Source organism: Saccostrea echinata, unplaced genomic scaffold, assembly GCF_033153115.1.
Source record: "Saccostrea echinata isolate AGI-Se365-2 ecotype Australia unplaced genomic scaffold, CSIRO_AGI_Sech_v1 ptg000047l, whole genome shotgun sequence".
Lineage (NCBI taxonomy): Eukaryota > Metazoa > Mollusca > Bivalvia > Ostreida > Ostreidae > Saccostrea > Saccostrea echinata.
Genome location: NW_026889796.1, coordinates 790,802 through 815,506, shown reverse-complemented (window position 1 = coordinate 815,506; position 24,705 = coordinate 790,802). Strand labels below are relative to the sequence as shown.

At 35.0% G+C, this 24,705-nt stretch overlaps 1 protein-coding gene across 1 annotated transcript in view; it reads right to left on the bottom strand.

Moving 5' to 3' along the window:
• Positions 1-7,365: 7,365 nt before the first annotated feature.
• The window catches only part of LOC133203073 (uncharacterized), a 78,377-nt gene continuing 61,037 nt past the window's right edge, over positions 7,366-24,705 (bottom strand). Inside the window, exons 75-101 of the mRNA XM_061338939.1 lie at positions 23,346-23,773; positions 23,051-23,156; positions 22,632-22,889; positions 19,382-19,660; positions 18,955-19,200; positions 18,531-18,774; positions 17,773-18,190; positions 17,524-17,608; positions 17,138-17,332; positions 16,729-16,867; positions 16,363-16,526; positions 15,916-16,150; positions 15,691-15,764; positions 15,525-15,588; positions 15,216-15,422; positions 14,945-15,047; positions 14,695-14,794; positions 14,423-14,574; positions 14,123-14,244; positions 13,258-13,422; positions 12,613-12,790; positions 11,930-12,120; positions 11,358-11,597; positions 11,086-11,200; positions 10,453-10,678; positions 8,482-8,754; positions 7,366-7,455 (exon numbers count right to left, since the gene is read on the bottom strand). Of these exons, the coding sequence (XP_061194923.1) occupies positions 8,505-8,754; positions 10,453-10,678; positions 11,086-11,200; positions 11,358-11,597; positions 11,930-12,120; positions 12,613-12,790; positions 13,258-13,422; positions 14,123-14,244; positions 14,423-14,574; positions 14,695-14,794; positions 14,945-15,047; positions 15,216-15,422; positions 15,525-15,588; positions 15,691-15,764; positions 15,916-16,150; positions 16,363-16,526; positions 16,729-16,867; positions 17,138-17,332; positions 17,524-17,608; positions 17,773-18,190; positions 18,531-18,774; positions 18,955-19,200; positions 19,382-19,660; positions 22,632-22,889; positions 23,051-23,156; positions 23,346-23,773 (4,984 nt within the window). The 3' untranslated portion in view covers positions 7,366-7,455; positions 8,482-8,504. The remainder of the gene's footprint in view (positions 7,456-8,481; positions 8,755-10,452; positions 10,679-11,085; positions 11,201-11,357; positions 11,598-11,929; positions 12,121-12,612; positions 12,791-13,257; positions 13,423-14,122; positions 14,245-14,422; positions 14,575-14,694; positions 14,795-14,944; positions 15,048-15,215; positions 15,423-15,524; positions 15,589-15,690; positions 15,765-15,915; positions 16,151-16,362; positions 16,527-16,728; positions 16,868-17,137; positions 17,333-17,523; positions 17,609-17,772; positions 18,191-18,530; positions 18,775-18,954; positions 19,201-19,381; positions 19,661-22,631; positions 22,890-23,050; positions 23,157-23,345; positions 23,774-24,705) is intronic.

The window sequence follows — 24,705 nt, the reverse complement described above, 5'->3', positions numbered from 1 at the left end:
CTGCTGCAATACAATGCGATACATTGTGATGCCTGCAAAATTGTCCAATCAAAATTAATTGAGTCATTTTTTTTTCTTAGTTGAATTTAAAAACTTTAGATCCGTTCTAAGATGTTATCAATTGTGCTTTTAAAGAAGGACATTTGTCCGAATCTCAAAAACTATCTTATATCACTTTAATTTGTAATGTCCAGGAACATTCCGAAAATGTTAAAAATTATAGACCTATTTCATTGTTAAATTACGATTATAAATTACTATCTAAAGTTATTACAAACAGAGTTAAAAAAGTATTAGAGTATATTATACATCCTGATCAGACCTGCGCCGTGCGTGGGCGCACCATTTTTGATAATTTACATTTAATGAGGAACATTATTGACTATTGTGAGCAAAAACAAGCCCCGGTGGCTTTTATTTCTTTAGATCAAGAGAAGGCCTTTGATCGCGTCAATTATGATTTTCTGTTTCAAGCTCTTTCGGCCTATAATTTTGGGCCTTCTCTCATTTGGTGGATTAAATCTTTATATACTGATGTATGTTCCTCAGTTATTGTTAATAATCACATTTCGGAACCCGTTTCTTTACATAGGGGGGTGCGCCAAGGGTGCAGCCTGAGCCCATTGTTATATGTTTTAGTTTTAGAACCATTCGCCATTAAAATTCGGGAAGACGAACAAATTTCAGGCATTAAACTACCAGGTACTTCTAAATCCAGTTACTGTATTGGTGCTCGCTGTATGGGCGCGCCTCGGGTGCAAAACTTAACCTACAAAAGACAAAAGGCATTTGGCTTGGTCAATGGAAAAATAGATCAGATCATCCCTTTGGCATATCTTGGGTTGAAAATTGTGAACTTTTAGGGGTTAAATTTGGTAATAATCTTACTTCTGATGACATTTGGCAACCTGTTCTTACGAAATTTATTAAAACTTTAAATTTATGGAAACAAAGATATTTGTCTTTTGTAGAAAAATCCATTGTCGTAAAGGTTCTAGCATGTTCTAAATTATGGTATGTAGGATCTGTCTGTGTTTTACCTAAACATTATTTAAAACAATTTGAAAAAAGCTATTTTTAAATTTTTGTGGCCTAGTACAACTGAACCACTCAAAAGAACTGTTTGATATAATTACGAGAAAAATGGAGGTTTAGATATTGTTAATATTTATGTTAAATTACAGTCTTTGAGACTGAAACATTTACAAAATATTATATATAAGGACTCTTCAAAATACTCTTTTTTATCTGTGTATTGGGTCGGTTTAAGTCTCAGATATTTTGAGCCTGAGTTTGCTAATAATAACAGGCCACATTCAGAATTTATTCCTATTTTTATCAAGAATGTTTAAAAGATCTAAAGGTTTTTCTAAATATAGGGAACAATACATATAAAAATTCCTTTGGTAGTACGACTACAAAACAACTGTATACTATTTTGTTAGAAGAAATTATTACTACACCAAGAGTTTTTAACATTTTTCCAAGCATAGATTTCAAACAAGTTTTTCATCGATTGCATAATCATTTCATAGACAAAAATGTTCGAGATATTATGAATAGAATTATCCATGATATATTACCTGTATCTTATTACATGCATCATATTGGTGTTTATAAAAGTAACAAATGTGCATTATGTCAAACCCATATTGAAACTATATGTCATTTGTTTTATGAACGTAGCTTTGTTAAACCTTTAGTTCATTTAGTCAAAAACTGGTTAAATGTAATTTCTCACGACCAATTTTTACCTTTCAATATTTCACATATTCGTTTCCACACTTTTCCGTTTACCATATTAAGCATGGAAGTTGAATCTTTGTGTCTATATTTAATTTCTTTAATGTGCTCTGTTATTTGGCAAGTTCGATGTATTGTTAAATTTGAAAAGAAAAATATAAACTCCAATAGAATGATTTTAATGTATATAAACAAATTAGTTCAAAGAATACAGGTTGATTTTTATCGATTCAATGTATATAAATTTCACAAATACTGGGCCTCCACTCACCTGTTTTGCTCTATTGATAACGGTGACCTTCGTCTACATGTTGGCATTTAAATTCCTTTCATTGTTCATTTCATTCATGTTTGTTTCATTCACGTAAAACTAGTTTTTTGTTACTACGTTGTTTATATAGGTCACCCGGTGTTATACAGTTGTTTTTACAGATTTTTACCTTTTTATTCTACTTTGTTACAAAGTAATATTGTTACGCTTCTGTTTGTTATAATATTTACATAACTTGTAATTATGTATTTGACTGAATAAATATTTTATTCCAAAAAAAAAAATAAATAAATAAATAAATAAAAAAATAAAAATAATTGTGCTTGTTTAAATACAAGTAGAATTGCACCATCCTGCACTCTGCTGCAATACAATGCGATACATTGTGATGCCTGCCAAATTGTCCAATCAAAATTAACTTAGTCAATTTTTTTTCTTAGTTGAATTTAAAAACTGATTGAATACACAGACTTTTTTTCATTTTATGCTTTGAAAAAAAGTTTCAAAAACAGACTAGATAGCATTTTTTTTATTCTCTTATTCTTAAATATTTGTTTTCTTTGATATGAATCAAAATTTACAATCAGTAATGAAAGAAAAAGTGAGCAAGCTTACCCCCCAAAACTCGACAATGCAACACGTAATGAATGGCACAGTGCATTTTAAATACACAGTATAATTCAAAAATGGGCATTACTTGCAAAAAAGTCATTATATCAAAACTTCTTGCATATAAGGACATTCATATCTTTGTATGTTACAAATTTAATTGGGCTGAAGTTTCTAGATAAATAATGGAATCAAAATTTCATGGTAATATACAAATCTACACATTATGTCTGAAATACCTACAAAGTTTCAGGAAATTCAATGCAGGAGTTATGCTGACAAACTGTTATTTAAATTTTTCAGTGATTTCAATTTGTTAATGAGTGTAAGTCCATATCCAACACATGACAATTTACACATTTTAATAATTGATGGAAACAAAATTATGACGTATTCATATGGATTTGTTTATATACTGTACTTATAAAATTAAGGCAAAGCACCAATTTGAAGGGGGGGGGGGTTGAGAACTATCCAAGATTTTGTGTGTGTGAGAGAGAGGGTGTGTGTGTGTGTGTTAAATCATTAATATTTTGATCTCAAAATCAATAGGGGTCTTTTAAGGTCATAACATATTTCGCATAAAATTTCATTACAAAAGCTGATTCCAGTGGATTTCCTTATTACCAAGCTGGAAAGTTTCTTCAATAATAGGCAAAACTCTTAGGGCAAAATAATGGAATCGGAATTTCTGGTAATATGCTAATCTACACATTGTTGCCTAAATATCTGCAAAGTTTGACGAAATTCTGTGCAGCAGTTTAAGAGGAGTTGCGCTGACAAAAAAAAAAAAAAAAAAAAAAAAGGACTGACGGACTGACTGACGGACGGGTCAAAAACATTATACCCCCCGCAACTTGTTGCGTGGGGTATAATTAAGTCGAAAGACTTTCGTAAAGTTACGTGTTGCTGGTTTTTTTTTTTATCGAATGACTAGTTTGGGTATGCGCAAAGGATCCAAAAGAAATGAACACTCCTTTTTGACTGATGAGTGGATTTTTTTTTGTTTGCAAGAGAATTAAATTTATACTGTTTATCATAATAAGACTTTAACTGCATTTTATTGCACTGCACTACAATGCAATGTTAATCAATAAAATACTCACTTGAGTTATGGCCCTTCTTGATCTTCATCACGAATTCTTTTTCCTATATATTCGCAAGCAAAACTTGATCACCTTTGTAGCCCAACCCTATCCTCTGGGGTGGGGTCATGATTTGAATAAACTTGAATCTACAATACCTGTAAGAATGCTTTTTTTTTTTTTTTTTTTTTTTTTTTTTTTTTTAAATATGATCATGGCTTTTGTGTTCCTGGGAAAAAGATTTTTAGAATTGTTCCAAGTATTTCTATGTAAAACTTTGATCTCCCACTAGGCTTCACCCCACTCCAAAGGGTCATGATTTGAACAAATTATAATCTTCACTATCTGAAAATGCTTCTATATAAATATGACTGATCATGACTTTGTTGTTTTTGAGATTTTTCTAGTAATACCCCTGTAAAACTTTGACTGCCCATAGTGGCTCAACCTACACCTGGGGGTCATAATTTAAACAATTTGAATCTACACTACCTATGGATGCTTTTATACAGGAGACCTAAGGGCTTTAATGGTAACCTGAGTAAAATACATTAATTTAGAGGATCCATAGAGTATAAAATAAACTGAAAGATGAAGCTTTGTTGCCCAAAAGCAAGAGAAATGGGATGATCAATGAAATAATAAATCTAGTATTCAGTAACAACTCATAAATTAAGTTCTATTCCATCCCCCATTTATCACTAATCACCATGCAGACTTAATTTTAACAAACTATTGGTGCTTCTGTACTATTTTTAACCCTGCATCACAACCTCTCACATTGGGCTCTCTTGGTCTTTGAAGATACTAGTAAGTTATTTTATACCATTTTTATTCATCTATTATTTACAAGTCTACCTGATCATTAAAATGTAAATCTACACTATGACAGGAAGCTTTCTTTTCTGGCCAAGTGGTTATCGAGAAGGTTTTTAAATGACCCCATCCAATTTTCACTTTTTTAAAATTACATGTATCCCTGTTTAGAAGAGGGTGTGGCCCATCATTTGAACAAACTTGAATATCCTTTACCCAAGAATACTCTATGCCAAGTTTGGTTGAAATTGGCCTTGTAGTTCTGAAGAAGATGAAAATTTGAAACGTTTACTACGGCGACAGACAATGGACAAATTTCGATCAGAGAAGCTCACTTGAGCCTCCGGCTCAGGTGAGCTAAAAAGTACCGGTAAAAGAATAAATTTGATTATGACAAAATTTTCTTTCATATTTCATTTATCATTAACATACACTTTATGTTAAATCTCCACAATTTGCAACAATCTCACAAAGATTTAAATTATTTGTCTGTGAAATGCATACACACTCCAGAGGTAAAAAGTGATCATTTATTTATACTTTTTCCAAATGAGTAAGTCTTTGCTCCATTTTTATGCTCCCGTATCGAAGATTCGGGGGTATATAGTTTTTGCCCTGTCCGTCCATCTGTCTGTCTGTAAATCTGTTTGTCCACAAAAGCTTTGACCTTGCCCATAACTTTTGATTGGTTGGAGCTATGACTTTCATATTTGACGTGTAGTCCTTGTGACAAGACTTTTTTTGGTACCATCATATTTGATCTTTTGACCTTGACCTTAAGGTTTGACCCACTTTTGCAATTTTTTATGAGACTTTAACCTTGGCCATAAGTTTTGAACAGTTGGTGCTTGGGGTTACAAACTTCACATGTGTATTCCTTGTGACAATACCTTCATTTGGATACCAGCCACTTTGACCTTGACCTAGGAGTTTAACCTACTTTTGAAAAACTTTAACTTTGGCCATAATTTTTGAATGGTTGGTGCTACGGCTTTCATACTTCACATATGTAATCCTTGTGACAAGACCTTCCTTTGGATACCAACCACTTTGACCCTTTGAACTTGACCTAGAACTTTGACCTACTTTCAAAAAAACTTTAACCTTGGCCATAACTTTTTAATGGTTGGTGCTAGGGCTTTCATACTTCACATGTGTAATCCTTGTGACAAGACTTTCCTTTGGATACCAACAACTTTGACCCTTTGACCTTGGAGTTTGACCTACTTTTGAAAATCTTTAATCTTTGCCATACCCTTTAAACATTTGGTGCTACGGCTTTCATACTTCACATGTGCATTCCTTGGGACAAGACTTTCTTTTGGATACCAACAATTTTGGCATTGACCTTGACCTTGGAGTTTGACCTACTTTTAAAAAATTTTAACCTTGGCCATAACATGTGAACGTTCGGTTCTAGGGCTTTCACATTTCACGAACATGTGTATCACTTTTGACAAGACCTTCCCTTGGGGCCTCATTTGACCTTTTATTTTCTTTTAAAAAACTTTAACCTTCACCATAACTTTTGAACAGTTTTTGAACAGACCTTTCTTTTGATACCAACAATTTTGATCTTTTGACCTGGAATTAGACATGCATTTGAGAAACTTTAACCTTTGCCATAAGCTGCCATACGGGGGCATCAGTGTTTCACAAACACATCTTGTTTTTTTAAAATTATACTCAAAGCATAAAAATGTTCTATTTTGGGGTAACAAAAACATGGAGCATAGAACCAATTTATCCTAAAAACACACCTTTTTTTAACACAATTAACATTTGTATCGTTCTCAGGATTTTATTGCTTGGGTTTGAACCCCACAAATAATACTTTTTTTTTTTATCTTCAAATTAGAAAAATTTTCTCCAAAATAATTTTCAGCTGAAAAGTTCTTAATAAGAACTTCACTCAAAATACTGAATTCACAAGTTGAATATAACTTTCATGCATTTGAAGTTATAGGCATTTTGCATGCCTTGTTCGCCCATCTCCTTTAAAGAGTATCACATCCTTTCCGTTTCCTACTCGCTACAGAGGTGATGTGACTCAAGGAAGTAGCTTCTTGATTCCAGAATCAACACAGGAAAGTTAATGACAACAATACATATAGTTGTCTACTCAATTATGGACACAATTTCATATATAGAATATCAATGACTTTTCAGTTTCATACTTCCTACACTGTGGTACCCTGGGGGAAAACACTATAAATACCAGGGTTAAATCATCAAAGGCTAAGGACGGTGAATGTTATTCATCAATTATGTCGGAAGCTGTTTACTGAATGGAATATTGGTGTCTGAGGATGTTCCATTTGCTCTCTCTTCCCCCATTGTACTCAAAAAAACAATAAAGATTTATGGTTGTTTTATTAGAAAAGAATAGAAAATACAATTTTATATGAACTTTTAACATGGCAGCAACAATATACATAGATAGTATCTTTACCCTGCAGTATATATAACTTTTTCTGAGTATGCATGATGTAACAAAAATATAATCTATAATGAAAGGTAAAGAAATCTGATGAATTGATATGTACAAAATTGTTAAAGCTAAGTTTCAATTTGCATCAACAAGTATTAAGTAAAAAAAAAGAAAAGAAAATATGTTGTAAAATTAACTCATGAAACACTGATTTCAATGCAAGTAAATTGATTATACATGAACAAAAGAACTAAAACGGATATGTTAGATATATTTATCACAGTGGAGTAGCAGAGGCACCCTCATTTTCAAAAGCAGCATTATCTTGGAATTTTCCAAATGTACTAAGGGGTGGATCTTTAGTAGGTGGATCCTCTACTATAGGACCAGCATTATATACATTCTGTTTGGTGTAGGGTGTAAAACCTACATTATCAAAGTCTTTTGGGTCTTCAATACTACTAGATCCTGAAGATTTTCCATTACTACTCTTTGAAGACCTGCAAGTAGAGAAAGTCCCTTGACAATCTGAGCAATTCAAGACAAGTTCCTGATAAAAGTTTGATCTGAATTTGCTCTTAGCACCTTAATTTATTTACTGGATGGTATTCTTTTCTTTTTTACATTCTAAATGTTCAGCCAAATTCAATTATTGTACTGTAATACTGTTAGTTGGGAAGTCAAAAGGCATCAAGTTCCTTGTAAAGAAGTTTTCAGAGCTGCCAACATCATGAAGTGGAAAATCATAAGGTTGGGGTCCAGAGGCTGCCTAGGCCCCCTGGACACTGATTTTGATTTTTCCACCCATTTTGTCTACTTTCAAATGATTTAGATTGCAAGTTACCACAGAAACAGACAATGACAATACAATCAAGGGAAAGGACTAGGACTTTTTAAATTTTAAAACAGTGAAAACTGAGGGTGGACAACTATGAAAATTCTGATATCTCACATTTTTGATGAAGAAAAATGGAAATTGGAAGCAAAAAACTGAGAAATTGTGAGGCATACTTTAGACACTGAAAATGTAAGCCTTATGCCAAAATTGTAAGGTTTGGCAGCTCTGAGTTTTTCACCTTAAATTTATGACTTAAAATTTTATGAAATGAGATGCAAATTTTAATAAATACAATACAAACAAAAAGTGATATCACCACATATATTTGTAATACCGAGGAATCATCATTGGTCATGAATAAGCAATGTTCTTGGACTTAGTGGGTTACCCTTGACAAAAAATTTACATTCCCATGAAAGATTTGTCAACTATAAGTTTGTTGAATCTTCTGTATATACATGTACAAGATACCCCTTAACTACATGTATTCCCAACAAACAAGATTTTGAACTCCACAAACATTGACCCCCATGATTTAAAATGATTCCACAGTACATATTTTTTAATAAAAATAGCATGTATATCTTACTTCATATATTTACAAAACCCAAGTCCACAATTTCTATGTTATGTGCATGACTACACAGAGTTATCCATTTTACCATAATAAGTGTGACTAAAGTATTACTTTCTATATGTTAGTGTTCTTCTTTAATTTTCAACTCCTTCTACATCAGGATATAGACTGGTTGGGTCGCTTCCTTTAGCTTTGGGTTCAGTTTTAGTAGCAACAGCTCCATAAACAAAGGAACTCTTTGGGTCAACAACCACTTCCTTAATATTGTCATTGTATGTTTCATTGACAAAAGCCGAGGTATTTTTCTCTTCTATGGAGGATGCTGAATTTGAACTCAGCTTGGACTCTTTGTCATCTGACATGAGAGATTTGTGTTTTGTTCCCCTGCAAGGTCAGTATTCAGTATAATACATAACACACAACTACCCAAATTGTTAAGAGAATATTTCTAAAGGAAAAAATAGAGTATTTATACAACTTATTTTGTGATCATAATTTCTGGAATTTTATTTATTTATTTTTTTTTTAATTCATTTTCATTTTTTTGCATTTATATTAACATGACTGATCCAAAATGAAAATTCCATCAAAGACAGCTACTGAGAATAAGGAAAAAGAGCTAGTGGAAGTGCACAGAATAGAAACACACTCTTTTTAAGTGCTATATCTTTCTACTGAACTTGAATTTTACATAAAAAACAAAAAAAAATTAGCAGCAGAAACTAAGGGAAAGTTAAGTGAGCAGAGGAAGCTATTAACAATTGGGTAGTGTTCTCTCATCCCCAAATTTCCTTCAGATTTCCAGCAAACTAAAGCACACAGATCCTTGAAAGTTCAAAGAAGCCTAAAGTTTAAGAAATTCTTTCATCTTCTTTGTATTTCAGTCAGACTTCCACACATTAAATAGGAAGATTTTTACAATTCCAGATGTGTTTTTTAAGAAAATTTATCATCTCATCTGAGTTTTCTTAAGACTCCCAGCACATTAAAGCATGAAGATTCTCAAGAAAGTCTAACTATCATTCATCTGATTTCCTTCAGATTTCCATTACAAAGAAGCACAAAATCTTGAAAGTCCAGATAAGTGTTTAAGAAAATCTCTCATCTCTGAATTTCTTTTTGAATACCAGCACACTAGAGTGCAGATTCTTGGAGTCTAGATTACAAGCATAGGATTTAAGAAAACCTATCTAGAGATCTACAAGGTCAAATTAAAACAGATAGATAGTATTCCATTTCCTTTGTCAGGTGGCATGATCTACTAGGGAAGATGTATGTATTCTTGTGTCCATCTGGAATCATTGATGTCTTCATCCTTATCGAAAAACCTTTCCTGTAATCCATACACATTATTCCATTTTCATCTCATAGTCACTTCTTCCATCAAAACCACTGTACAACTTTAGAGGATCCAATCATTTGTCTTGGATGGGAAATGCCATGTTTCAAATTTTCTTCAATTGTGGAGCTGAGGTAGGCATGGTCAAGAGAAAATGGGTTTCAATCCAAAAAGAAAGAAATGTACATGTAGGCACCTGTTATTCTGTAAAGTGCATTTTACAAGCAGTGCTTTGGAAACTTGGTAAAAATATGCAGTGTAATAAATAAACATGTTCATTATACTTGGAAAAAAAAGCTATTAAGGAGTTACTTGGTTAAAAAACTGGTGTTAGTAATGCAATTACTACTTATCACAGGTTACTAGATCTTACATGCAATCTTACAGTCATCTACTGTTGTTATTGAGAAATTAATCACAGAGAGTTTAATGATATATTTCTTGTTAATGATTCTTAAACATGTTTTCATAATTCAAACTGTTTTTTATATGGACACTACAGTATAGTCAATGATACACTTCTCGCCAAAATTCCATTTTGTGTGGACTAGAATTATTTACTACTTTTATTTAACTAATGAAATATTCTATACAAAATCATTTTTGAAAAAAAGTCTTGCAAGTACCATTTTCTTTGGAGTTAAGAACTCAAATGGCCGTAACTGTAATCTCTCAGTGATTAAAAAATACTACATTAGAATTCACTGCAGCAAGCTAGTTCTACTGATAAAATGTGTGCTTACCCTGATGTGCGACAAGCCTTACAACCCATGACCACAGTAGTGAGGAAGAAGAGGGCAGCAAAGGCACCAAGAATGATGGCTAATGTCTTATCCTGCTCTACCACTGGGGCCGGGGTGGAACACTCCTTGTTCTGTCCCTGACCACCTGCACCATTAGGGTTACTAGGAGTGGTAGCCTTTGTGGTGGTAGAGGTAGGGTTAGAATCTGATCCAGGGCATCCAGGCACTACAAATTATATGAACCAATATGGAAATCATTGATTCATTGAATAAGTAAAGAAAAGCTAGTAAGAAGTACACAAAAATGCATGGTGTATAAATTGAAAAACTTAATTTTTGCCACTTCTATTTTTTGTTGGTCTAGATAGGTTTGCAGAAGAATTCTGCCTCCTGTGCAGGAGACTGGTTTTTGCTTTTGTTTTTTTTTTGGAGGAGGGGGGAAGGATAAGACTATTTTGCAGGAGTGATCTCCAGGAAGGTGGGACAGGGTGAAAAGGTATGCATTTAAGAAAGGAATATATGACTTTTGAGTTTACATGTACTTTAACAGTAGTGAAAATATCAGTGTTCCTGTTCTGAATTGTAAGTTGTTTAAAATATATTAACTTTATTTCTTTCACTAATTATACCTACCAATTTTTTTGGTCCATTCTGTAGTTACTGTGACAGGATCACAGAAGTCACAAACACTGCTGGGATTGACTTCATTGGCAATGTAGCATTTACCACCAATAACACATCCTGTTGTCTACACAAGAAACATTGAAAAGTTCAAAACTGTGAATTTGCTGCAGCCAAATGACTATTCGATAGAGTTCTGCAATTTTTACTGATGCAATGTGAAGCAAGACATGTACATGTAGTTACAGAAATAAATACAGTCACTTAATAACATTATAACTTACTGTACTGTTACAACGACCACTGCTTTCACACACATAACACATTGGGTGGTAAGCAATGAAGAGTCTGGGTTGGCTGACGGCCTGCCCATTGTTACTGACAGACAGACTGACAGCTGAGACAGCAGTGCCAGTGGCTGGTGACATGGAGTCTGGGAGGGTACACACCAGCAGGGTGGAGGTCATAAACTGTGCAGGTGAGTGGATGACACTGCCTGTTGCTGAGAAACCATTAGCGGTCATCTATAAAAGAAGGATTAATATCAGAGTATGAATTCAAAGTTATTTCTTAAACAAAAGAATATTTCAAACACCAAAATATTGATGTTTGTGAAATATTGAAATTTGGCTTAAATTTGATTTTACAACACACTGCACAAGGACACTGCAAATAAATGTTGCATTAATTCATATAAATTATAAGTATTTTCTTCTTAGTAAAAAAAACAAATGAATGTTTGTAGTGCTGGTGTTGATATTAAACCTTTAATCATAAAAAAAGCAGTCCAAACTGTTTATGTTGTTTATCAGCGCTTTCTGTACAATCTGATCAACAGGTCATGCTGAGAGCCTACCTGAGTAGCCTGGTAGTGACATTTTGGAGACAGATCCTCAGAGAATGGTCCACCAGATACCAGCACTGTCCTACAGCCTCCATTCTGTAGAGAACACAGACCATCTGCTTCCAGGCTTGTGATAGAGGGTGCTGCTGACTCCTGAATAGAGCAGTCAGCTCCAATGTAGTCACGATAACATTTACATTGACCTGGAATAAAACAAGTCCTAAATTGTAGGGAGAACATAGAAATTACACATTTGTGAAAATTAATTTTGAGTATAGAAAGAAAATCAAATTTGTACAAAATTCAATTCAACTGAAGCTAAGTTAACCATGTTAACTGGTCTTTTAAACAAAAAAAACCTGATTGGAAAAATACAATTCAAGCGTTCTTGAGTTCTGCTTTACATGACCCAAAAAATTTTGACTGTAGGTTTATATATTAAGTAACAGTATATGTGTTCCCCTTTCTTAGAAACTTAACAAATATTACTGTACTTTATCTCTTATTACCTTAATTCTTTCCATCGTTATAATATCAATCTTTATTTGCAAATAAATGCTTTACCTTTGTTTTCTAAAAAATGCATAAAATCCAGGTAACAAGTAGTACTTTTACTAACCAATACTCAAATCTTTGGTTAACTGTTACTGGTTGACAACAGTAGATGATACATGCTACTTTCACTTTATTCTTACCTCCTTCACACTGCCCATTGCTGCTACAGTCATTAGGACAAACCAGATTCATGATTTCTGCTGACAGAGTTTGGAAGCTTGTGTCCGTACTCATGGCGGGAGCCATCTTGGTCAGCTGGGCTTCACACTGTACCTTAACAATGCTGTCTATAGATACACCACTGGTTCCATCGTTTGTCTGTAATATGCAGGTAATTTGTTTTCAGAAACATCAAATCATGAGATATAAATGTACTTGTGATATTTAGTTGAAATCGGAACAATCTATGAAGTCATCTTAATAAAATGTATGTTTGCAAACACTACATCTTTACTTCCCTTGCCAATATTTTACTCCCCTGCCATTACCACATGTAAATTGTTATCTATCAAAGATAACTTAAAACCTATTAAAATTAATATTTATGAAAGGTGTTGATAGACCTAAAAGTAGATATGATGAGGCGTTTATTGTTGATAGACCTAAAAGTAGATATGATGAGGCGTTTATGTACAACAGTCAATAGACAAGAAGAGCTTTTTGTGAATATCTTAACAAATGTCTAATGTCTCAAAAAAAAGTATCAATGCTCTTAGCTTTAAACATCAAAATATTAACTGCAATTCTCTCGAAGAAATCCAACATTATACAGCCAACATACTAACCAGTATGGTTTGGACACAGATGTCTTTGATGGCCTCTGTAAAACTAGAGCCCACCAGTGTCTGACATTTGTTCATCAGTGTACTGCTTCCCATCATGTTGTCACAGTATTGACCAGCTGTTGTCAGAGTCCAGTTACCTGAAGCAGACCTCGTCAGTTCTGTGTCCTATTTAAATTGCAGGCATATATGTTAAACACAATTTCACTTAAATCTGTATATACTGTATGTGTACTTTAAAAAGCGGGCTTCATATTTTAGCGGCTTTGGCGCAGACAACGATGCACTAATTCATAAATATCCGCTAAGAAATCATTTATATATAATATATGGAATGGACATGTGAAGCGCTAATTCATGATTACGCCAACAACTCCATACCCAGTGATTGTGCTAATTAAATTTTGAATATGCCAATTTATGTACATGTACAGTATGAATACAGTTGAACTTTGATATCTCCAACACTGACAAAGTAAGTTGGGAGTCTATCGCACATTTTCTTTGCTTTTATCTCAAATCCTCGGATAACTGGACATTTTTTATTTTTGGTCCCATCGAGTTCATTAAAACAAGGTTTGACTGTATATCTACAGTGTAAGTTATTTTTAATTCTGAAGAAATTTTTCCAACTTCACAATGGGAAGAATAAATATTTGAAAAAAAAATCTTTCTAAGCACACTTTATCTAGAAACATATTTTTGATTTTTATTTAAAAATTAAGGCCTCCCAACTTTTCTTTTCTTTATGCAATTGAAGAGAGTAAGAGAAAATACCATGCTGACATTTTTAATTAGCATCATTTCATCATTTGTTTTAAATACATACTAGCAATATTTACTACAGCACATTACATCTTGTATTTACCTGAGGATCATAGTTTGCATCAATACCAGACAGTCCTGCCCAAGGACTCTCAACAGCTCTCTTGTTTCTCCGGTTACCAACAGAATTAGACAGCTCTACCATACCTGCAGTCACATCCTTGCCTTAAAAACAAAGGTAATTGGTCAAAAATACGGTTGAAATTGTCAAAAAGTTACCCGTTTTAAGAACAGCCAAACAATTTTTCAGTGAACTCTGTCAAATATTTATCAGATTTCCTTTTGCAGGAGGCAATCAAAGTTAAAGCCTCTTATATTTATTTAAAAAAAAAAATAAACATACCTGATGTAGTGAGTGGACATGTCTTTGATATGAGCATTGGTTCACATCGGTTCTGAACCAGACTGTTATCACCAGTACAGGTACAGTAAACCGGAGGTTGGTATGTTGGATCTGCAGGTGCTCCAATGTACAGACTGTCCCCAGCCTTATTCCTATGAAAGAACACATGGAAATGATGGAATCAACATCAGTATATTACAAGATAATTTTTTCATGTAAGAAGGATGAGAAAATATTAAATATAATCATATCTATGGCATTTTTGCACTTACCTCCATCCTTTGATGAAGTGAGCTTTGTTGGTAGTCAGACTACCAGTTACAGGCATGGCCATATCGTTGTTCTTGTTGGCATCATACACACCACACAATCCTAATGGAAGAAGAACACATTTCTTGACAGTTAAAAATTCATTCATTTCATAAATCTAAAACATGATTACAAGGAAGACATGTAAGTATCATTCATAAGAGATCTGCCCTAACAATGTACATGTAGGCAAACTAAAATCAAGGAACAAACCTTCAGATCTGAGCCAGTCCAAAGATGAAGGCACCACAAATACACCCAGTTTATTGCTCGACTCTCTTTGAATCACCACCAGAGCAGCAGTGGGTAACTCAACCTTAAAACAAAATGGACTTTCTGATACAAAAACAGTACTAGATATTTTTTTAATCATTTAAAAACATAAAAAAATTAAAAACATGGAATGTTATTCTTTATACATCTCAGTTGGATAAAAAAACACTCAATAAAAATGTAGAAAGTACTCCTATGACCCCAGTCTTACCATGATAAGATTTCCATCATTGTCCTGGTAGATCTTGGTACCTTGAGCAAGGTCTCCATTCTTGTATAACTTGACTGGTGATTCTAATGGAGAGCCTTGGGCCTTAGTACACACATCAACCACTAGAACATCATCCTGTGACTTCACCATAGCTGCACAAGTACAGGTTCGAGATCGCGAAGTGCAAGCCTGATTCAGAATGTGTACCTAAAACAAAAGAAAACATGATCTTATGGGATGCTTTGACAATTTGGATTTATCTTTATAGGATTTATAGAGAATTATGATTAGAATAAGTTTATTTTTTACCTCATATGGCATGGTAGCATGCTTGTACAATGTAAATTCTCCTCTGTATCTGTTCTTGACTGTCCTGAGAATAGATAATATGTAAAACGTAAAATATATGAAAATAATATAGCACAACATGTATTTGAGTGCTTCATATAAATCTGATAAGCAAATAGATGCTTACATTCCATCAAAAGTAACAATATAAGAGTCGGAAGATGAACAGAAAGCTGGCTGATCAGTGTCGGTTGCAACAAGCTACAAAACAAACAGAAAACATTTAGGTACATGCTAATTAATCTTTACCTATTGTGATAGTTAAAGAGTCAAAACTGCTTCGTTGGTGCATCACGTCTTGCACAAATTGTTCCTGCATACTTCCTTTCATAATCATAAAATAATGAAATACCTTCATGTCTGGCAACTGTCTGGTAAGAACCAGCTGATTGTCTGTGTATTTCTCCATCACCATACTTAAGTTGACATCCTGAACTCTGTCGTACAACATATCACTACTGGCCACCAAGGGGATCTGTGTGCCTCTCTCCCAGTTGTCAGAAGTGAAAGTGAAAGTACAAGGATCTGCAACACCATTTGCTTTATGCACAACTACTTGTGGTATTCTTTCTTGATTTCCAGTGCACCTTCAAGAACCAATAGATAAATGTCAAGAGTAGTAAACTGAAATTTTGAAGGTGGTCAGTGACAACAAACACAGTAGCTGGCACATTTATGAATAAATTAAAATCCTCTCTGGAATAAAGACATAATCATACACCTACATACATTACTAATCATATGATTTTTATCTAATGTTTTAATTATGCAATATTTAACATTTATTTAGACCACTTACATAGGTGTGGAGACAGGATTGTTGCTAAGCTGGAGTTTGACCTTGACCTGGCATGTTTTTCCAGACTCACACTTGTCACTGGGGGACTCTGAAAGCTTCAGACCAAGTTTCTCTTCTGTCCCTCCCTCTACCAGCCGCAGGGTGGACTTGGCATTGATACTTGTCTACAAATATCAAAATTACACAAGCCATGTTATATAAGCCAAGTACAAGACAAATCAATATGTTCAATAAAGCAATACAGTTTAAATATGTAACAATATGCTTCATAATTGAGTAAAATTTTATGTCAAGTGACTGCCATTCTCTTTAATTAAGAATAACAATTGCAGAATACAAGTGTCTAAATGTAAAGAATGTGCATACTACAAGATTTGGCAGTGGAATACAGGTAGCTGCAATCTTGTCATACAATGTTTGTAGTTCTAATTCTGTACGTCGGACTGTATCTCCATCACAAGACTTAAGATTGGCTGTCACACACTGCAGGGTACTTTCATAAGCACTGAAAATAGGGAAAAACATATAAATCTATTAAATCAAGTATTTTACAGTATAATTCTCAATAATCACTTACAAAATAAATACACAGGCAAGCAATGTTTACTGTCACTGAATTCAACTTAAAATCTACCTGATTAATTTTGAAAAGCTGTTATCTAGATAAACATCTAAATATCCATCATCTAAAGGCTATTTCCCTTTGTAATTTATAATGTAAAATTGTATTAACAACACATTCAATTCAGTGATATCAAAAATCTAGATTACTGACCTGCAGCTGGGGTTGGTCTGGAAGGCACTGATACATTTCTTGGCTGCATCCAGTTGACAGTCTGTCTGTGACCTACAAATAGTGTCCTTCGCTGCCTTCATCTCGGACAATGCACCCTGGAAGTGATAGCTTACCTCATCATCCTTACAACTCTGGATTAATGCTGTGACATTCTGAATGGTGTGAGGCAGCATACTTGTAAGAGAAAGCAGAAAAATATGTATTCAATAAATTTCGAGTCAGGACCTTTAATATGTACTAAATAAATGATTTGTAAAAAAAAAAAAGGTATCTCTTTATCACATGATATACATGTACCTAAGTATATTAAGGCCGGAATCATTCATAAAATTCAGTATACCAATTTAAGTCGAGTAATAACTTACTCGCAGAAAGCTTTCATGTCCTTGATTGATCCAACCTGGTTCATGGCAAGTGTGGCCGCTGGGAGAATCTGGCATGTGTCTGGCTCTAAAAAAAAGAACTTTTTTTTTCTCACAATTTTCTTTTCTACTCCAATCTAAGCAATATTCAGTAAGAAAACTTGCTCATCATGAGTCATTCAAGATATTCCCAAATACAAAGGAATAAATCATGCAAACTGAAAAATTCACATCTCTGTTATTAAATCTCACCCTCCATTAAATCACAGGACCTCTCCTTAGCACACATGTCATTAATGACCACATAAAGCTCTGATCCGACGCCCGCGATGAAGCCAGCTACATCACTACGAAGACCAGATGATGAGCTACGGAGGTTATTTACAATACAATTAAAAGCCTGGGTTGCCCCCATGCACTGCATGGCTTTGACCTTTAAGTACATGTCTTGGTGACTCTTCAGTCCTCGTGTCATAAGATCCAAGACGTGCAGGTTAAATGCTGCCATCTTCCCTTCACTGCTCTTGTCTTCCTTCATCATTTTTGCCATGGACTTTTCCATTTCCTTTGACATCATGTCGATGACAGATGATGAGATGTTGTCCATTGACATCTTCCACTGACTCATCTTCATCATGGGGTCATTACCCATAATCATGTCCCATGTCATCTGAAATGTACAGAAACATTCAATGATGGATACAAATATATAAATGTAAGATGGAATGTTAAAAAACTCTGAACAGTGACTGTACTTAAAGTCAATAAATGGATACATCTGTAGAATTTCTTAAGCTTAAAATATCTACTAGGCATTAAGCCAACAGTAAATCTTAACAACAACAAACATCTACACTGCAATTTATAAAAGAACACAAAATTGATATCTTTTACCCATAGTACAAACCTTGGTTAATCTGTCCGATTTTAACAATATCTTAGTCTAATATCTTTAACACTACTTGTATTTAAGTAATACTGACACTTCTCCATTAACTGTACATGTTTACCTGAGAGGTAACTTGATTGCGGATCTTGGACACATTGGTCATCATCATTTCTCCCTGAAGTACTCCAAGAGAAGAGTAATAGAACTTATTCATGCAGAGGTCCAGGGTATTAGAGCAGTCCATTTTCTTTGCTTTGGCTGCCTTGTCCTTGACTGCACTCAAGGCCATATCTAGGGCTCCCTTACTAAACATGGAGCAGCGACTAGTCTTGTCCATTACACAGGCATGTGCCATATCAATGGCCCTATTTAATTAAATAATATTTATTATAATTATGCATGGTACATGTACATATATCTTTAATGTCTCATTATTGTCCATTTGGAATTTGAAAGAAAGCATTTAGCACATTAAAAGCTTTAATACTAATTTAACTGAGCAAGGTTAAAACACAGTAAGTTTCCACATAAAAACAGACACCTACATGCACATGTGAGCATTCTCCATGTTATTATTTTCAGACAACAAACGATCGAGACTTTCCACACAGTACATGGCCTGGTCTGCCTCACAACTCATTGGTTCCTGGCAGGAGTGTCCGGGAATCATTGGACAAACATTGTACACGGCTTTGTGTATCATACCCAGCATGTGGTTAGCTACCATCATCTGTCCTGATGAGCAGTTTCCTATGTTCTCCATGTAGCACTGCATTGCAGTTGTGTATGTCCTAAAGAAAGCATTTAATGCAACATATAATCATGTAAACATGCACTTTAATATTTACCAATTTATTCTTAAAAACACAATTTTAACAATTATTTCTATAAAGATGAAACTTCTTATCCAAATTTAAACATAGATATTTATATTTTTCATCTTCCACTTCAACCCCCTTGCATCTCACTTACTCGTGCATTGTGCTGCAATCCACAAATGGACTTTCCAATTCCCAGTACAGGTATTTAAGACAGGCAAAGGCTGCTGTCGTGTTACAAGTGGCAGTCATAGGTCCCTTTTTCATACATTTTGGCAACTCCATTTTGGGCTCTTCCATTTTGTCACAGGACTTGAGAAGGTCACTGGCAATGCAATATGCCTCTTCTGCTCCTCTTACAACCTCCATTTTGATTTCTTTGGAGCAGCCAAATGAGTTTGATCTTAAACAATTCATGGTTGCCCCAAAATGACTGGAAAAAAATATTGTACATTAAGAACATGTATAGTTCACATTGCAATGGCAATTTAATCTTTTTTCTTACTCTATTTGAGAATTATCAAAATAATACAAGAGGCCCAAGGGCCTTAACGGTCACCTGAGTACAATACAACAATTTAGAGGATCCATAAACTGATAAATGAAGCTTTGTTGCCCAACAGCAAGAAAATAGTATGATTAGCATCAACAAAATAATTGGTCTAGTATCTATCTGCCCCCCCCCCCCCCCCATTTATCACTATTCCCATGCAGACTATTAACAAAATGTCTATTATTCAAGCCCATATTATTCCTTCTCACAATGGCCTCTCTTGGCCGTTGAAGAACATTTAAAAAGATAGGTTATTTTTGTCTCATTTTTATTCATCTATTATTTCCAAGTCATTAAAACTATGAAAGTACTTTTTTTATTATACAATAAATTTTCTTGCATAATTCTCTTATTCTATTAAGCTTTCAAATACATTAGGTAAATTGATTAATTATCAAAGGTGAATGAAGGGGAATAACTTTGCTCAGTAGAATACAAGTTAATAGAGCCCTGGCCAGGACCAGAAAACTTGACTAAATGGTCCAGGTGTTCAAAATTCTGGTAAAAATACCCTTGCATATTAAAACTTTTACTCTGTTTGTCTTGAACATCCAAAGAAGCATAGACAATTTTCAAAGAAATGCATTTTCACCATATTATTAAATAAATAAAGCCCCATCCTTACACCAGAACATCTGACCCATTGGCCACGAACTCACAATTCTGGAAGAAGCACCCTTTCTCATCATAACTATACACTTGTTTCTTTAGTTTATAACCAGGAGTAGATAAAAATTTTTGACAGAAATTAAGCATTTTCACTATATAAATGTAATCAATAGAGCTCCCCCCCCCCCCCCGAACCCCTGACCCAGGGGCCATGAATTTCACAATTTTGGAAGAGGCATTCTTCCTTATCATAACCATGCACTTCCTTTGTTTGAAAAATACCCAGGAGCAGAGAAGATTTTGAAAGAATTCATGCCCTTTCCCTATATAATCAATAGAGCCCCCCCCCTCTAACACCAGAACCCCTGACCCTGGGGCCATGAAATTCACAATTTTGGAAGAGGCACTCTTGCTCATCATAACTATGTACTTAGTTATTTTATTTAATACCCAGGAGCAGAAAAGATTTTCTAAGAATTAATGCATTTTCACTATATAATCAATAGAGCCCCCCCCCCCCCTAACACCAGAACCCCTGACCCTGGGGCCATGAATTTCACAATTTTGGAAGAAGTACTCTTGCTCTTCATAACTATGTACTTAGTTACTTTATTTAATAACCAGGAGCACAGAAAAGGATTTTCATAGAATTACTGCAATTCTACTATACAATCAATAGAGCCCCCCCCCCCCCCCAACACCAGAACCCCTGACCCTGGGGCCATGAAATTCACAATTTTGGAAGAGGCACTCTTGCTCATCATAACTATGTACTTAGTTACTTTATTTAATACCCAGGAGCACAGAAAAGGATTTTCATAGAATTACTGCATTTTCACTATATAATCAGTAGAGCCCCGCCCTAACACCAGAACCCCTGACCCTGAGGCCATGAAATTCACAATTTCGGAAGAGGCACTCTTGCTCATCATAACTATGTACTAAGTTACTTTATTTAATACCCAGGAGCAGAGAAGAAGATTTTCAAAGAATTCATGCATTTTCACTACATAATCAATAGAGCCCCGCCCTAACACCAGAACCCCTGACCCTGGGGCCATGAAATTCACAATTTTGGGAGAAGTACTCTTGCTCTTCATAACTATGTACTTAGTTACTTTATTTAATAACCAGGAGCACAGAAAAGGATTTTCATAGAATTACTGCAATTCTACTATACAATCAATAGAGCCCCCCCCCCCCCCAACACCAGAACTCCTGACCCTGGGGCCATGAAATTCACAATTTTGGAAGAGGCACTCTTGCTCATCATAACTATGTACTTAGTTACTTTATTTAATACCCAGGAGCACAGAAAAGGATTTTCATAGAATTACTGCATTTTCACTATATAATCAATAGAGCCCCGCCCTAACACCAGAACCCCTGACCCTGAGGCCATGAAATTCACAATTTCGGAAGAGGCACTCTTGCTCATCATAACTATGTACTTAGTTACTTTATTTAATACCCAGGAGCAGAGAAGAAGATTTTCAAAGAATTCATGCATTTTCACTACATAATCAATAGAGCCCCGCCCTAACACCAGAACCCCTGACCCTGGGGCCATGAAATTCACAATTTTGGATGAGGCACTCTTGCTCTTCATAACTATGTACTTATTTAGTTTATTTAATACCCAGGAGCAGAGAAGAAGATTTTCAAAGAAATAATGCACTTTCACTATATGTTCTATATAGCCCCACCCTAGCACCAGAACCCCTGACCCTGGGGCCATGAATTTCACAATTTTGGTAGAGGGCTCAATGCTTATTACTATGATGCCAACAGTTTGACTGCTTGATGTCCTGGAGTAAAGAAGAAGATTTTTAAAGATTGCATTATTTTCAGTGGTTTTAGCCCCACCCCTCAGGTCCCAGGGGGGCAGGGACCATGAAATTCACCATTTTTGTTCCCCTTCACCCATAGATGCTATATGCCAAATTTGGTTGAAATTGGTTAAGCGGTTTCAGAGAAGAAGCTAAAAATGTTCAAATGTTAACACACGACGCACACCGCACGACGCACGCCGACGGACGAGAACAGATAGCAATAGGTCACCTGAGTGACTCAGGTGACCTAAAAAAGGAAGATTTTAAATTAAGACATTTCCACAAGGGGAAAAATAATGAAAATCACTACTTAATTTTGTGTTGATAAATCCCTATTTATTACATCAATTTCTCTTTTTAACAAACTAACAATGCAGAATTTTTAAAGAAGAAAAAATTACACATAATACCTGCAGTAAGGATTATCATCTTTGTTGTTTGTCATGTTCCTCTCTACAGCCATCTTCTTCATCATCTCAGTGGTTTCCATGCCGCAGGTCATCAGATCATTTGGTGAACAGGTAGCAAAATGTTCATCACACACCCCAGAGAAGTCTCTGATGGTGACCAGGAAAGTGTGGTAGCTTCCTAACTGTTCTACTTCTGCAGGGCTACATTGACTCATGGATGACTTTACAAGAGTGAGACACGACTGGAAGGCTCCATCACTACAATGATGGTACATTTAGTAGATTTGGATAATTTAAAAAGGAATTCCTCATCTAAACAAACCTTCCATCATGTGTTGACAAAATTTAGATATAAAGCTTTATTTTCTTAAAACTTTCAGCAATCAAACTGTGGTTGTTAGAAAGTCCTCACTACTTACCTACAGAAAGCTTTCTTGTCTCCTCTGTTTAGATTGGCTGAGAATACCACAGGGAAAGTATAGGCAGCCAAACACTGAGCTGCCATTTTAGTGTCGCATGATCCAGCTGACTGGTCATCTAGTCAAAGGAGAAAATTTATTTTAATTTACAGTGAAATAATTTTCAAGATTCACAATTGAATTAAACAAATTAGTCCATTTACAATGATTAAGAATGACTAACTGATGTAGAAGCTCATGATTCTATCAAGGAAAATTTCTGTTATGGCTTAACTTTATTTTCCTCTAATCTTACTTGTTTTTGCTTCCATGGAGGTTTCTCCTGTATTCACTTGTGCACAGACCTGCTCCGTCAGCTCTGCCGTCAAGGCGAAGGAATTCCCATACATAGCTGTCAGGAACTTCCTGGCGTCCTCAGACTGGTTGTACATCAAACACTCATACATCATTTGCATGCTCCTGCAGATCCTCTCTAGAGAACTGCTGCTGGTTTGAAGAGCGGCAGTGATGTTCCCAATAAACATATTTCCACACTGTTTGAGGCCCTGTGCTTCTGCTGATAGTGTCGATGGGATGAGGGAGCTGTCTATTGAAAAAGCATTACAGGACCCCATGTTCTGTCTGCCGAACCACAGCTGGGAGTCAAAGATCTGCAGCTGAATCATGTTACAGCCTCGCAAGTGTCTGGCAGCACAGTTCTTTATGGAAAAGGCTTCTTGCTCACTGCAAATACAGCACAAAGGCTATGAATAAATCTATCAGTCTGAGAAAAGTAGGCATTATAACAAATTGAATACAAGTAAACTATATACACTTAAACAAACTGCGAATACCTATCAGTCATGTAATTAGGTCTTTCCACCTTTCTGTGGAAAGACCTCTTGAAATGCTTATGTTTATTATTATTATTATTATTATTCTTTTTCTTCCCGGACTTTTGAAACCGCAAGACTTATCGAAAAACTTTATAGTTCATGATACTGGACATTAAAAGTTATTTCGAAAAACGACCCCCCGTGTTTGACCCATGACCTCTTACGAAGTTATTGCCCCTTTCGCAAGAATAGCCTGTTATTGCTACTCCTTCGAAACCATAAACCGTAGAGATACAGAACCTTCACCAATGTTTTCGACTACTCGAGAGGACTTTTCAATCTTTTCATTGCGAAACGATTTGTCGAGCCCTTTAATAAATTACTGCCCCTGAGAGTTTTTGATGTTTACGAATAATGACAAAATTCTCTAAACGATAAGTCGTAAAGACATGGGACCAACTGCATTAGATTTTGTGACCTCTGACCTTGAAATTTTTGTGAAGGTCAAAGGTCAAGGTCATTCAAAATATGAGAAAATTAGCTTTTTTAATATCTCTTTTGTTTTTCAACATATACTGAATATCTTTGCATCTATAGTATGTCCTTCTAAAACTATTTCAAAGATTTCATTCTTGTCCCCCGAGCTTGACCCATTCAAAAGTTGTCACCCCTTTTGCAACAAAACCTTGTTATCGCTACTCCTCCGAAACCGTGAACCGTAGAGATTCCAAACCTTCATCAGTGTCTTCGACTCATTTAGTACTCTCTTCATTCTATCATTGCGAAAGCATTCTTTGGTCCCTCGTATGAGTTACTGCCCCTGAAAGTTTGCGCTACTTA